Source organism: Cervus elaphus, chromosome 12, assembly GCF_910594005.1.
Source record: "Cervus elaphus chromosome 12, mCerEla1.1, whole genome shotgun sequence".
Classification (NCBI taxonomy): Eukaryota; Metazoa; Chordata; class Mammalia; order Artiodactyla; family Cervidae; genus Cervus; species Cervus elaphus.
Window position 1 is genome coordinate 46,706,294 of NC_057826.1, and position 16,444 is coordinate 46,722,737.

The following is a 16,444-nucleotide window of genomic DNA, read 5'->3' on the forward strand; positions in this document are numbered from 1 at the left end:
AATTTTAATGGGTTAACTCATTTACTCCTCATAACAACATTATGAAGAACCTATTATTGTCTTCATTTATGGATGAAGAAACTAAAGATCCAAGTTAAGAAAGTCTTAGCTTCTGAGCCTCTGTTCTTAATGAATGAGCTACATCGCCTCACTTATCTTTTATACACAATTTGCTTATATGACAAATGTAGATAACTATGCTTTTAGGCAGACCTTACTGTAAATTATATAGAAATATATCTGAATATTTTATTTTTGAGTACTCTGTGTGCAATGTTCCAGTGGAAACCATGAAAAGAAAACATGCCACCAACATTCTGTAGAATCAAGAAAAGGAAAGAGGGCTAGCTCTAAATCAATTTCACTCACAAAATACTTAGGAAACATGCAAAGCCCTTAGGAACATAATGATATAAGCAGTTTAGATAAGCAATATAAGTATAATGTAAGTTTTGTGGAGCAACTAAGCCCATGTGCCACAACTGCTGAGGCTGAGGGCTGCAACTGAAGTATGGTATACTTCTTCTCTGTGTCAGCAGCAGAGGAAGTAAACCACAAACAGTTTCCTCTGCTGCTTATGCAATTTAAAAAACTGGTAAAACTGGAGAAAAGCAATTTTATAATTTTAGACAGTGGGCAAACTACTAGTGCAGCTAAGTGACTCAACAAGCACTTACTCAAGGCCCACTCTGGGCCAGGTCCATGCTAGGTAGGTACTGCAAAGGGGCCAGAGATGGGAGGAAAAGCGAATGAAAACATGGCATAAGGTGTGGTCACTTCTTCAGAGAGTTTATAATCTGGTGTGTGTGTGAGAAACAAATGTAAATGTTACTAATTCCGAGATTTAAAAGAGCAGAAAAATTGCTAACAATAGAAACAGAAGCAAAGTGTTGTAGGCAAAAATAAAACTGAGCTATTAATTACAAGTGAGACAACCAAGGAGGCTTCGAGAGAACATCCTGGCTGGGGTGGAAAGGGAGAGAAGGACTGAGGAACAGCAAGCAGGGAGAAGAGTCCCAGCCATCTGAGAGCTGGATGGTACAGAAGGGGGAGGGGAAGAAGAGAAGGGATTCCAGTAGAAGGAGTTGCAGAAGCAGTCTGAGGCCGCAGTGTAGACAGTGTGAAGGCTGCCTAAGAAGCACTGCTGAGCAGGGAGTCGCAGGATCAGGCTTCTTGCTATGTTCTCAGGGGATGACGCCATCAGATCTAAAAGGTATTTCAATGGAGCTTTCCCAATGGCTCAGCGGGTAAAGACTCTGCCTGCAATGCAGGAGACATAGGACACTGGGGTTCGATCCCTGAGTCAGGAAGATCCCCTGGAGGAGGAAATAGCAACCAACTCCAGTATTCTTGACTGGAAAATCCCATGGACAGAGGAGCCTGGAAGGCTACAGTCCATGGGGTCGCAAAGAGTCGGAAATGACTAAGCAGCTAAGCACACACGAGGGGAGACAAAAGACACACGGGTCAGTGAAAGACCCCTGAAACAGCCTGAGTGACAGAAAATGAATGGGCCCTCTGAGTGAGCGACAGCTACAGAAGGGAGGCCATAGGAGCAATTTCCACATCTGAGCTGAGTGGTGGATCATGCATGGGTTCTGGAGTCAGGTGACTCTGTGTTGAAGTCCTGGCTTCAGCTTTCCTAACGCTTCATTACCTCATCTAAAAAATAGGGACGATAAAAGTATCTACCCTTAGGGAGTTGTTTTAGGAATAACTGGGACAACGCATTGCATGTGCTGACACAGTGCCTGGCACACAGTGATCTCAATAATGATTAGCCACCCTTAATCCAAACTAATGACATGTTAAGGATGAGGTGGAGGGAAAGGATAAAGGCAGCTCAAGGCTTTGGAGCACTGCTTCACACATTTTTATCTCCGCCTTGATGTTCTGCTCTTCTGCTGTGATGCAATGTGTCCAGACAGGAATCTTATTTCTTAAATCCTGCTTGGGACATTTTGTTAAACTGAGGATTCAGATTCTCAGCCTCTTCCTCAGGCTCTTCTTCTGGAACAGCTTCATGTCTCTTAATCTTTTCTTTCATAATTTCATCTTCTTATATACCTTTCTTGCATTCTGGGTAACTTCTTCCCTTAATCCCCAATCTGGTATGTCATGTGAGTCAGAAGCATGGACTCTGGCATAGCACCACTTGGTTTGTACCTGGCTTTGCTGCTAATAACCATGCAACTTGATCACACTGCCTAGTTTCTCTGAGCCTCAGCTTCCTCAACTTTAAGATGTGATAATAATAGTCCTTTCATTATAGAGTTATTGCAGAGATTACACAGGGATCATACATGTAACTTAATAAAAATGCCAATATGTGGTCAGAACTCAATAAAAATTACCACTTTCATTATGGTTTTGTGTTCTGTGACCTGCTGCTTAGAGAATATCAACCATTAGACACTGTAACATGTTTATAAGTGTTCATATTGGCAAATGGAGAAGCTAATACTTCTATTCCACCAGTGTCTTGTCATTAAGAGTGAAAATATTTACCATATAAGTAATTCAAAACAGACTTAGAATCCCAAAGAATTTTAAGAAGTAGAAAACAAATTTCCAGAGCAATTTTAAAACAAGGTTATTATTAAAGATGAGTTTAAAACACTGAAGATATTTTAAGATTTTATTAAGGCATATTTGCACTAAATAAGTACTGTATTTCATTTTTGTCCTGTTTTGGATGAGAAAAATTTGTGGCAGCAGAAGCCATCTTGAATCTTTGGAAAACCAGGCTTCCAGCTTGGAAGGCAAGGAAGTGTAACCCAATGTAGCCACCTAGTGGCCATATTCCTAAACTGCAGGGCAAGGGGAGACGCAGGAGCAAATCAGAAAGGCGTTAAAAAACGGTCATCCCTCACAGATACAGACAGCAGGGCTTCCGTGGGGGCTCGGTGATAAAGATTCCACCTGCCAACGGAGGAGACATGGGTTTGATCCCTGGTCCTGGGAGTCCCACATGCCACGGGCAACTGACCCCGTGCGCCGCGACTACTGACCCTGTGCTCTAGAGCCCAGGAACCGCAACTACTGAGGCCGCTGTGCCCTGGAGCCCGAGGGCACCGCAAGAGAAGCCACCATGATGAGAAGCCCGCGCACTGCCATGAGGAGAAAGAAGCCCCTGCTCGCCACAGCTAGAGAAGAGCCCACACAACAGCGAAGACCCAGCACAGCCAAAAATAAATAAATAAATTATATATATATATACACAGAGAGAGAGAGAGAACCAACTAGTGATTATGGATGTGGGAGGGGCAATACACAGGTGGGGGGAAAGGGGTTATTATGGAATTATATAAAACCATGTGTATGAAACCTTTGAAAACTGTAAAGCATTATGGAACTTAAAGACTCTTTCAATTTAAAAAAGTTAATTACTTAAAAAAACAGTCATAACCCATAGCAATGAAATAGATGGGCAGATTTAGTGCCAAACACATTGAATTTGTGGTGATGGAAAAAGTGTTCTGAATATATCTGATAAGCAAAAGGAGATAAACAACAAGGGGACTGCTCCAATCACAGCCGTACATTCAAATTATGCAGAGATATATTATACCTGAAGCTGTAAAGAATGAGTGACTAACACTGGAAAACAGCAGTCCAAGCAGAAGCAGAATCCAGAGTCCTCCTACACAAGCAAAGTCTAGGCCACAGGATAATCTCCTGACTTACTCTTGCTCAGTTTCTACAAAACCCAAACCCCACAAACCCAGGAGGAACTCTAGTTAGATTTCTTCAAAAGCAAATTTTTAAAACCATTTCTCTATTGCAAGGCATATTGAAACATACAGACATAAAATAACTAGACTCTAATCATATATTATAGCTACTAAAAAAATAAGCACCCTTTCCCTAAAAGAAGCTATTCAAAATTGTTCATATATAATAAACTGTCTATTACTTTTTCAAATGTACTTCTCACGCTTTCAGTCCATATGACAAACATTCCTAAGAACTCATTATAAGTATCACTAACCTGCTTCTTCAACTTTCTTCGGAAGAACTCATACTTTCTTTTGTAATCCCTGGAGTAGGGCACTGCCTAGAGTTAAAAATTTTGGAAAAATAAAGAAGCTTTAAGTTGTTTTATTCTGGAACAATTTAAAAAACTCCCCTCTGGGTATTTTATGAACATAAGTTAAAGGCATTAAAAGAGAATATTTGGAAAGAAAAGTTTAATTCAAAGAAAAAGAAATATAAAACTTAAAAAATTTTCTCTGTTTAAGATAAAATTGTATCCAGCAATTCTTATGGCTGCAATTTTCATCATGCAGTATTCTTGAAATGCAATAGGCCAGAAACAGGAAATGTCTTCCAAGTAAAGAAATATTAGAAATGAAAATTTCCATTTCTAAAGAGACTTTCAAAGTGATTTCTCCATTAAAGGAACAATTTGAAAAATGTACTTTTTCCTTGAACTCTGAGGAGTTGCCTTTTTTATCCATTAAAAGACTAAACATGGAGTCACAAGAGTAATCTGAAAGAACTGTATCTTCAATTTTACTTATTTTTGTGAATAAGAAAATAATTATAATCTGAAAAAGAAGCTATATAAAAGAGGAGAATTATTTTCCTATCATTAATCTGACTCAAGAGTAGTATAAACATCATACATGGTAATACTTGTACTTTAAATATGAATGTCTTATATACCAGTATTTACAATGATTTCAACCAAAAAGTTCAAGACATGACCCTGATTTGACAAGGCACTGTTGGCTTTCTCATCAGATACACTCTGGGTTCCTCTCTGACTTACTGAGGATTCAGCATTCTTTTTTCAGATTATTTCAAGTACCAGTCTGAGCACAGCGGCCTTGCTGAGTTAGCTTTACTGAGTTAACTTTCTGGCTCACTGGCATCCCAAGGTTGTTGTGTAGAGTAGAGGTAACTACTTTAAATGCCCTTTTCAAATAACTGAGACCAGGCGTATGGGTGGTGGGGAGAGGAGAGATTTGCAAATGTGCTTTCCTCTCAACACCTTTATTTAGTGCTATACCCTTCATCATCTGTCCTTGAAGAGACAAGTAAGAGGACAACCCCATCAGAGGATGATGATACAAAGAGACTTACTGGTCCAGTTATTGCTACATGCTGCAAACGAGGGTCTTCCCATTGTGTTTTTTTACTATCTGAAGAAAGGGAGAAAAAAAAGAGGTTCTTTATTCTCATGCACAAAATTTGATATTACAAAAGATAATGTAATGGAAAAAAAAATCACATTGCACATACTGTGATTTATGTAAAAGATTCTTCCATCAGTGTGAGTTCTTTCTTCCCATCCTGGCTATAATGAAGAACATATTTCAATTATATTAGGAACAGGTTTTCAGTGTATGGGCAGAAAAATGGTATTGGTTATATGGTTGATTTAATTTGTATATTCCATTCTTAGTAGAGGACATCAACACTTGAACAATAATATTAATTATAGTTGTGAAAGAACTACTGTATTTCGAAATACAAATGTTTGAGACAGTCAAGTTAGATGGGTAATAGTTCTATAAACTTACAGGTAAAGGCCCCAGATCACTGGAAGAATCAAGTGATGTCTTTCCTCTCAGATGAGCTGGAATTTTCAGTCTTGGATCTTCCTTTTTTGGTAGAGTAAATAAAGAAAACAATATACACACACAAACTTTAAAATCATGAAAGTGAATCTGTTACTATGTTTTCTAATATCAATGGATTCACTTTCATTTGCTTACTCAATGAAATAATAGGTTCTCATCTAAAATCTCTCATTCATAGGCTATAATATTCAGTTCTAAGGGACCCTGGCAATCCAGTGGTTAAGACTCCATGCTTCCACTGCAGGGGGCATGGGTTTGATTCCTGACTGGGAAACTATAATTCTACATACCGTGTGGCATGGGCAAAAAAAAAAAAAATTTAATTTAAAAATTAAAAAAAATTCAATTAGATCTTGAGGAGGATCCGTATTAACTTACTTGCTCTTTCACAAAAACCATTTAGAGTATTTTGCCCATGCTTTAAGGATTATGTAACTACACAGGGCTCTTCTCTGAATAAAAACTGGTGTAACAGTGGACATAAAGCTGGAGCTTTTTTCTGTGTTATTTCTGAGGCCTTGAATGTGCTTTTTGGTACCTATACAGGTGCTAAGGTGATAATTTATTAGATAATTTATTAATTTTAAGAGATAAGAAGGTAAGCTCAAAAAGGTTATTAAAGGCAACTCAAATTATTGAAAGAAAGAACAGAATTTAATTTATTTGGATTTATTTATATATTATCATTTCAATATTGTTTTATTAAATAATGTATTAAATAATTTCAATTTAGGCATATTGGTAACTTTTAAACAATTTATTAATAAAAATCTCTGCATTTACTGATAATTTTCAGTAGTTTTTCTATTAGCGGTGAACCAACTACTCAACAACTTTAAACCTTATCTTAAAATAAAAATACTTAGTCTACTTAGCTCATAAGGCTTTCTGGATATTATGAGGTATGGATTCAAAAGCACTTTGGAACTAGAGGCCTCACATAAAGGGAAATGATTATGACTAAATATTTTCCTGGGCATTTATGGCTAGGGAGCTAAAAACTGCAAATACAAGAAACACAAGACTTCTCTGGTAGTTAGGACTCCACATTTCCACTGAAGAGTGGAATGGGTTTAATCTCTGTTTGGGGAACTAAGATCCCACAAGCCATGTGGCATGACCAAAAACAAAACAAAAGCCCACTGCAAACAGGAAATAAATGTATCTCTTTAACAATCCCCCCCCAATATTAAAAATAGGTATAAATATACTAAATAGAAATAATACTATTAAGAATTCAACATATGTTTAAATAAGGACTAGGAATGGATTGGGTAGCCATTCCCTTCTCCAAGAGATCTTCTGGACCCAGAGATCAAACCTGGGTCTCTACTGCATTGCAAGCAGATTCTTAACCATCCAAACCACCAGGGAAGCCCATATTAATGTATACTTATAAAGATTATCAACAACTACATGTAAGTGATTGTTACTGTTATTACAAATTTAAACTGGAAACCACTGAAGTTACCCAGGTGGTGGTTTTGGTGTTGTGGTCAATGAAGAAAGGCCTCCCGTTTGGTGCGTGCCGGACCTCCCAGCCTTTGGGAAGGAATCCTTGCTCCATTTCAGATGGTTGGGTCACCTGTTGTGCTGCATCACTCGCGGGGGCCTGTGGCTGAGGGCCTGCAGAAGAACCCTGGCTTGACAGCAGCTGACCGGTCTCCACTGTGGCCTAGCACATTAATTCAATTATGTAGTAATGTTTATAGAGAGCACACAAATAGCTGTGGTTAAAAAGGTAACTGAATCTGCAAACAGCGCACACACTTCTAAACAGGCCTAAAGACTGGAGGCTCATTTCTCCAATAAAGTGCTTTGTCAAAGATTGTTTTTAAAACAATTTAAAAATTTTCAGCTAATTCTTGAGCAGTAAGATGCGGTTAACAGTCTGTTAACCCTAGTTGCAAGGAAAGCTGCAGTGACAACTAGAAAAGGTTGTTTTTGCTCACCCCAAAGGCTCACATTGAGTGGGAATTTCCCACACACAAAAATGGGTTCAAATGGTGGGTAGACAAAATAAATGGTAAATAGCCACTACAGAAATGGATAACTGAAATGTAATACATTCCTGTGATAAAATATAAGGCAGCTAAAAAAAATGTACTAGATCTATATATAAACCAACATGATAGGATTTTAAAACAATAGTGAGCAAAAAAAAATTTAGAATTACATAATATCTTTATTAAATTTGACACATGGACATAAATAATATTTTGCATTTCTTAGCTCTTTACTAAGTACATAAAATAGCAATGGCACCCCACTCCAGTACTCTTGCCTAGAAAATCCCATGGACGGAGGAGCCTGGTGGGCTGCAGTCCATGGGGTCGCTACGAGTCGGACACAACTGAGCGACTTCACTTTCATTTTTCACTTTCATGCATTGGAGAAGGAAATGGCAACCCACTCCAGTATTCTTGCCTGGAGAATCCCAGGGACAGGGGAGCCTGGTGGGCTGCCGTCTATGGGGTCACATAGAGTTGGACACGACTGAAGTGACTTAGCAGCAAGTACATAAAATAGGCAGGAAGAATTCCCAACAAGCTCACAGTGATAGTTCCCTCTGAGTAGTGGGGCCAAGTGCTTGGTTAAAAGATAAAATCTTTTCTCTGTAAGATTTTATTTTAAAAAAAAAATCTAGAACCAATACGGTGAGCTGTTAATAGTGGTAAATTCAGGATGTTAAGAAAATGGATACTTATTATGTTATTCCCTGTACTTTTCAGTTTTAAAAAATTTCTCAAGAGAAATGGTGATATTTTCCTAAATGCTTACAAAGAAATATTATTAATACAAAAGGCAAACTGTTGCCAAGGACAGAGTGTCCTTATGACAAAGTTCTTTGATAGATGCTAATCACCAAGATTATTTTTTAGCAAAATAATGATCTTAACCATTCCAATTACAAAATTACCCAGTGGACCAGATCATTTACTTTGTCCTCCTAGTCCCAAATGGACTTGTTTTACCTAATAACCAGTAATGACTCATGTGTATTAGAGATCTGCAGCAAACGACAGATAGCACCAATATCAGAAAATAATTAGAAGCATCCAGCACCTACTACTCACTGATGTATTATAATAGCTCCCATAGAAACATGATGGTTTAAATTACCTAAGAAAACACCATAATGAACAGACTGCAGGGTACCTGTACAGTGGGCTTTATCCAGGTAGTAGTTCTGCAATTGTGATCCACATAGTACGATCTTCCTCTTTCATCTTGTTTTTCTTCCCAACCTGGTGGTAATCCAGATGAAGTAGGCAAAAGCTACAGTGAAGAATAACAGAATTTAATATTAGTAAGAAAGAATCCTTCTTATTTATTGTATTTTATCATTACTATTTTTAAAAATATTTATTTTATTTATTTGACTGTGTTGGGTCTTAGCTGTAACACACGGGATCTTGGTTGCTGCATGCAGGATCTTTTAGCTGCAGCATGTGGGATCCGGTTATCTCATCAAGGATTGAACCCAGGTCCCCTGCATTGCAAGCATGGAATCTTAGCCACTGGACCACCAGGAAAGCTCCCAGAAAGAATCCTTTTTAAAGGACCATATCTCCTTTTTCACTGATAACCCTCTTTAAAATGAATCATGTTTTAAACCATATTTTAAAGTGCACAGCATTTCACTTAAAAAAAAAACAAAACACAGAACAGACAATAATGATGCGTGTGATAACAACATGAGAGTAGTAACAACCACATACTGCTCCCACACCGATCCTGTCATTTAACCTCCACACAAATCTTAATGAGATAATCAATATTACTGGCCCATTTTTACTTATGAGAAAACTGAAGTTTTAGAAAATGGAAGTAAATTCCTAACAGATAACATTGCTATCATGGAGCTGAGATTTGAACACAGGTAGTCAAACTACATAAATCATCACCCATATGTGCCAAGTCAAAAGTTACCCCTGCTTTGTTTCTGTGAGGGCTGGGGAATTGCTGATTACTGTAGCTTATTGCTAATGAACAAAAGAGGTCTATTTTTCCAGGTTTACTGAAAACAGTCCAGGTCTGACCTTCCTATTGTATTTTTTTTTCCTATTGTCTTTTAAGTTAGATTAGATTCTACAACGTTTGGCTTGGTTCCCTAATGTGTCTTACATATTAATACAAAAACTATGACCACTAGTCTGTTCACTAGATACACTGTTCTGTAGATACACAGAGGTAGATGTACATTGCTGACAGTTGCAATGAGCTCTGAGTCTATAAAATAATGGAATTCAAAGTTGCCCGGCATTACAAATGTCTAACAGCTAGTGAGTAGATCAATGGGATATAGTAGACACATCTACAATGATGGAATATCATGAGCTACTGAAACATGTAGCAACATGGATAAATCTCAAAAACATCGTAGTAAGTGAAAGAAGCCAGATGCATAAGATGGCACACCGTATGATTCCACTTACATGAAATTCCTAGAAAAGGCAAAACTAGCAACAGAAAGCAGACGAGTAGTGACCTGTATTACTCTACACCTAAGAGTAGGTATTAGGATTAAGAACACTTTTTGTGGTGATGGAAGTGTTCTCAAACTTGACTGTGGTCATGTTTGCACAACTGTATAAATTTACTAAAACTTGTTTGTGTACTTAAAAATGGGTGGATGTTATGGTATGTAAATTATACCTTAAGAAAGCTTTGTGAAAGCAAACAAATCTCTAATCAATGTATTAAGAAGGAAAAGGCATGGGAATAGCTTTTCCAGTACACAAAATGTAAATCATCTCTAGATTCTGTAGCTCATTTGGTACACTTAAAATTGTTTCTTGGATGGCTGCCTGTCAGTGAATCAGAAATTCACCAGTTTCACTGTATAGAGGACAATGCGAAATGCAGCGGGAGAGACACCTAGGGATCTCAGTTTAAGTGGCTCCAGGTGAGTGGACAGAGGATGACATCTCATGGCATTATGGATGGCATCATCAACTCAACAGACATGAGTCTGAGCAAACTCCGGGAGATGGTGAAGGAAAGAGAAGTCCATGGGGTTGCAAAGAGTTGGACACGACTGAGCAACTGAACAACAATAAGTTGAGTGGAGATGGCCAGACATGGGGCACTAAGGCAGAGGAAGGTGAGGGAGGGCAGTCTTTCTGTGGCATCCACCTTCGTGTTGAAGGTTGATACTGACTGGGCCAAATGCACAGGTGGGTGCCCCCACCTCTTTCCTCTGCAAAGTGCTCATGTTCCTCTCTTGGTGCAGGGCCACCTTTCTAGAAGGATCAGCCAATTCAAGGCCTTTTGTGAATTCCTTTGCTGGAACCCCCATAAAAGTGAAAACAACCCCCACTTTCCAAAATTAATATATAGGCTGCCATTCAAAATCACAAACTGTTGGTAGAAAAAAAGTGAGGTGGCCGTTCCAAGTGGGGAAGTGGAACACGCACATACCCAGAAAAGGGAGAGAATTCATAGGAACGTGTTTGGAAGAAAGAGCTCAGGCAGGAATAAAGGTGGTGGTGGTGGGGTAGTCCATAGGTGGCTAAGGGATAGGGGAGGCTCAAGGAGCTGGGAGCCTGGACATTTACATTTAGTTTAAAAAAATAAGTGGTGCCCATATAAGGAAGAGACGAACTCAAAGCAGTGAAAGTGAAACCTGCTCAGTACTATCCGACTCTTTGTGACCCCATGGACTGTAGCCCACCAGGGTCCTCTGTCCATGGGATTCTCCAGGCAAGAATACTGGAGTGGGTAGCTGTTCCCTTCTCCAGGGGATCTTCCCAACCCAGGGTTCGAACCCAGGTGAGAGCTGAGTCAGAAAGAGGATGGAGGCTGGGAGACTAAAAGGCCTGAAGCTATGAAGTCTAAGCTCTAGTCAAGGTCATGGCTAGAGATGCTACTGAAGAGGCAGTGGATGGTTTGGCAGCCTGGAAAACAACAAGACTGAGAAGGGGGTTGACAAACTCCATCCTGGCTGCTGAGCCTGCCGACACATGTGCACACCCGCCCATGTGACCGGCTGCTGATGTAGCTTCATGTCTGGGGCAGAAACAGCTGCAGGACACACAGGCTGGGCACAGGGCAGAGGCCCCTGGACGCCACAGTCCTGATCAGTATGCAATACATCCAGCCTGCACAGCCCTTCACCTGCCAAGCCTGAAGGCCACCCACAGCCACTGGCATGTGGGGACTTGGCTTTCTCCCTATGAGAGAGACAGTTCTCTGGGTTTTGTCTTTAAAGGGCCTACCTATCCCATTCCCCTCCCCCAACCTCATCCCCCAGAGCCCAGATACTATGCTGGAGCAAACATTCATATTCAGTGTTCAAAAAAAAAAAAGTTGCTGAGTCTTATGTTTTTATTGAGGATTGAGGGGAGGGGCTAAAACTTACCACAGGAAGTGTAGGCTGTTCCTCAAAAGTATAGGCTTGTAAGCTGCCTCTTCTGCTGGAATGATTCTTATACAAAAAAAAAGGACAAGATAACTTTAGGTCTCTGCTTTGTCTCTGAACGGCAGATAAGGTAGTGGGGTGGGTGTGATGGGGAAGAAAAATGAACACCCACTCCACCCACATGGAGATTCTCTCAGCCTCGTTCAACACCAAACACCTTCCAAATTCCAGCTCACAATTCTCCCCCTGAGTCCTAGACCGTCTCCTGGACACCGTTTCTTGAATGTCTAACAGAGAGCCCTTTATTGTATTCAAAACTGAACTCAGTTTTCCCCTGTCCACACCGTTCCCTCTCAGGTATTCCTCGTCTTCAGTGGGCAGCCTGGGAGGCCAGCAGCTGCCCGCCAGGCAAACATCAGTCAGTCCCCTGAGTTCTCCCCTCCTGTCCCTATGGCCAGCTCAGTCACCAGATGCTACACATTCTATTTCTTTGCAAGCTCTCAAATCCATTTCCCTTGCACTTTAAAAAAAAATTTCAAGTTCTCATCACTTGTCACTTTGACTATTAAGTGTGGCAACATCCTAACAGATTTGACTGCTGCAAGTCTTTTTTGCTTAAATCTGCCCTCCATACCACGAGTTGCAGCCAGAGAGCGTTCTGCAGCACAGATTTCATCACCATTCTCTCACTCAGAGCCCTTCAATGACTTCTTCCGTCACTAGGGTAAAATCTACAGCACAGAACACAATGTGGGTGAGCTTCCAGGGCTGACTCCAGCCCTCTTACCTCACAAGCCACCCTCTGGACATTCAAGATTACTTGTTTCCTAGAAATCCAGTATTTTTTCCTTCCTGTGCTTTTATATGCATGCTGCTGTCACTTTCTGAAATATTTTAGTTTGGTTACTTAATGACATTAACATTTATAATATACGTAGGGCTTAATTCAGAGGAGCCACGGTAGGATTGTTTCCAATAACAAAGAACTGTAAACGATCTGAAGTCCATCGAAGGAAACTGGAGAAACAGCTTAAGGGTTACTTGCACAAGGGAATGCCATTTGATTATTTTGTTGGTGGTGGTTATAAAAAGAGCACTTCTATATTTACTGAAATGGTCCAATGTCTATGATACAGTACATAAAAAATAAGTTATCAAAAAGTGTGTGCAAGATGATCTCAGGCTAAAAAAACTGATATACAAATATGTGTACACGCATCTTTATGCACACATAGAAAATGTTTAAGACTATATATACCAAACCACTTATACCCTGAGAAAACCAATAACTGAAAAAGATACATGTACCCCACTCTTCACTGCAGCACCACTGACAATGGTAGGACATGGAAGCAACCTAGATGTCTGACAGATGAATGGATAAAGAAGCTGTGGTACATATATATAATGAAGTATTATTCAGCCATAAAAGGAATGCATTTGAGTCAGTTCTAATGAGGTGGATGAACCTAGAGCCTACTATACAGAGTGAAGTAAGTCAGAAAGAGAAAAACAAATATTGACTATTAACATGTATATATGGAATCTAGAAAGATGGTACTGATGAACCTATTTGCAAGGCAGCAACAGAGATGCACACACAGAGAACAGACTTGTGGACATGAGGAGCAGGGGGAAGGAGAGGGTGGGACGAATGGAGAGAGTAGCATGGAAACACACACTATCACATATATAACAGCCAGTGGGATTCTGCTGTAAGATTCAGGGAGCTCAAACTGGTGTTCTGTGACCACTGGGGAGAGAACAGGATGGGAGGTGGGAGGGAAGTTCAAGAGGGAGGGGACATAGGTATGCCTATGACTGATTCATGCTGATGTATGGCAGAAATCAACACAATACTGGAAAGCGATTATCCTTCAATTGGAAATAAAAACAAAAAAAGATATGGTGCATGTGTGTGTATGTGCATGTACACACACACAATGAAATATTATTCAACCATAAAAAAGAATGAAATAATGCCATTTGCAGCAACATGGACAGACCTAGAGATTATCAAACTAAGTAAAAGAGACAAATACCATATGATATCACTTACACATGGAATTAAAATACAACACAAATGAACTTATCGACAAAACAGAAAGAGTCATAAACATAGAGAACAGACTTGTGGTTGCCAAGGGTGAGGAGAATGGGGGAGGGATGGACCGGGAGTTTGGGATTAGCAGACGCAAACTATTAAATGTAGAATGGATAAACAAGAAGGCCCTACTGTATAGTACAGGAAACTATATTCAACATCCTGTGATAAACTACAATGGAAAAGAATATGAAAAAGAATGTGTGTATATGTATATATATATAACTGAATCACTGTGCTGTACACCAGAAATTAATACAACATTGTGAATCAATTATATTTCAATAAAGTAAATAAAAAAAAACAATATATGCCAAACCATTAATGGCAATTGATGGAGCATATGTCAGAGGTAAGATGGAAAACTTAATTTTTATTTTATACACCTCAGTACTGTTTCAATTTTTAACCGTGACCATACAATACTTTAAAAATAATAAATTAACTTTTTTGAATTAATAAATTCAAAAGGTACGAAAGATATATGCTCTGCTCACCATGTTTTTCTCTTTAGAGCTGAGCAAGGTTACCTAGTTTAGTTTTCAAGAAATATAATACACATATTTATTCTGTCATGTAAATAATTTCATAAATGGTAACACATCAAACACACTGCTCAGTACCTCAGTTTTCCACTGAGCAATATTTCTTTGTTCCATACAACATATGTATTCAAAGATACTTCATTCTTTTCAGTGACTACATAGTATACCGTTGTATAGATGCCACCTATTACTTTAGTAATTAAAAAAATAAAAATAACAGGAGGAAAGAGAATAGGATGTCACCAGAAAAATCAATATAGTTTATCCTTTAAGTCTTTGACTGATCTTTCCCACTCTTCAAACAAAAAAATGAAATGACATGAATGGAAGATAGATGGATGGAAGAAAGGAGGGGAAGGGAGCAGGCAGGCCTATCTGCTCTTGGATATTCACACAGGCATTTACATAGAACTGTCTACATTGAAGCATCATGAGAAAGGTGCTAAAACAGAAGTCAGCAAATTTTTCTGTTAAGGTCCAGATAGTAAGTAGTTTTTGTTGACTATATCGTCTCTGTTAATTTACTGTGAAAGCAGCCATGGGCAATACTTAAACAGATGGGTGAACTGTATTCTAAAGATATTTTAACCAGCATAAAACCATAGTCAGCCCTCCATATTTACTAATGGAATGGAAAGTGCAGAATTCCAAAAGGAAATGACCACAATATCCTTGAACACTTCTTTGTCTTCCATTGAAATGTCTCCTTTGATACAAATGAGAGAGTTAGCCACAAGGATCCGATCAGGGCAGTGTATGTTGGAATACTGGCTTCTGGACCCCAGAGATAGCAAGTTTATAGTGGCTGCTGAAGTGAGAAGGTCATCTATCTCCTTGTTTAGTCAAAGTATATCAGCTCTTTTTCACATGTGTGTTGGTGACATGTGTGGTATCCCTGAAAAGGAGAAGAGTAACCCCAAGCACCCAGGACTTGGCCTGGCACTCATCAGCACAGTTCAAGACAAAATCAAGACTACTTTGTAATCATGCCTAAACATAGCAAAACATGAACACTGTCCAAACCACAAGATACCAAATATCTCCCTATCCTGGCAGATACAAGTGACTGCTGCTTTTTGCTAATCATAGCTTTAGCCTTGCTACAGATAAGATTTAAGACACCACATCACAGAATTATCCCTGCTTCCTGATAGCATCTAATGTGAGGTCCTGCTTCATTAAACCCTCCTGAAAATTGCCTAACACAAGTTGAAATCCTTTAAGTCTTTCATAACATACTATTACCGAGATGTTCATGGTTTGTATTCCCTTGCTGAAATGAGTAATAAACTCAACTTGTTCAATTACAAGTGTGTTCCTAATAGTCTGTGGCTGAGGGCATTGATTTATGTAATGGATAATTAGACTCCAATGACCATTTGGATTTTCCACAGCTCTGCTCCATACTGTTAGTGGGGATATTTGAAAATGGCCATACTGTAAAATACAAAAGTCCCTAACACATTATTATGTGCAGTTTAAGACAATATTTTGTCATCACAAGAAAAAAAACCACAAGGTGTTGTATATTAACTAAACTTACAATTTTGCAATACATAGATCAAATCATTATGTTCTACACCTTAAACTAACACAATGTATTATGTCAATTATATCTCAACAAAAATGGAAAAAAAAGACAACATTTTATGCAAAGGTTAAATACTGAATGGAATAACGTGTGTGTGTGTGTGTGTGTGTGTACTCAGTTGCTATGTCATGTCTGATTCTTACAACCCCATGAACTGTAGCCCACCAGGCGCCTCTGTCCATGGGATTTCCCAGGCAAGAATATTCCCAGGTTGCCATTTCCTTCTCCAGGGTATCTTCCTGACCCAGGGAT

At 39.1% G+C, this 16,444-nt stretch overlaps 1 protein-coding gene across 3 annotated transcripts in view; it reads right to left on the reverse strand.

Moving 5' to 3' along the window:
* The window catches only part of NEDD4 (NEDD4 E3 ubiquitin protein ligase), a 132,553-nt gene that overhangs the window by 22,583 nt on the left and 93,526 nt on the right, over positions 1-16,444 (reverse strand). For all 3 annotated transcript variants that reach the window (XM_043919325.1, XM_043919324.1, XM_043919326.1), the window contains 7 exons: positions 11,953-12,018; positions 8,748-8,867; positions 7,060-7,263; positions 5,529-5,609; positions 5,248-5,302; positions 5,089-5,147; positions 3,992-4,057 (listed from right to left, as the gene is read on the reverse strand). In XM_043919325.1, coding sequence (XP_043775260.1) covers positions 3,992-4,057; positions 5,089-5,147; positions 5,248-5,302; positions 5,529-5,609; positions 7,060-7,263; positions 8,748-8,867; positions 11,953-12,018 — 651 coding nt within the window. The remainder of the gene's footprint in view (positions 1-3,991; positions 4,058-5,088; positions 5,148-5,247; positions 5,303-5,528; positions 5,610-7,059; positions 7,264-8,747; positions 8,868-11,952; positions 12,019-16,444) is intronic.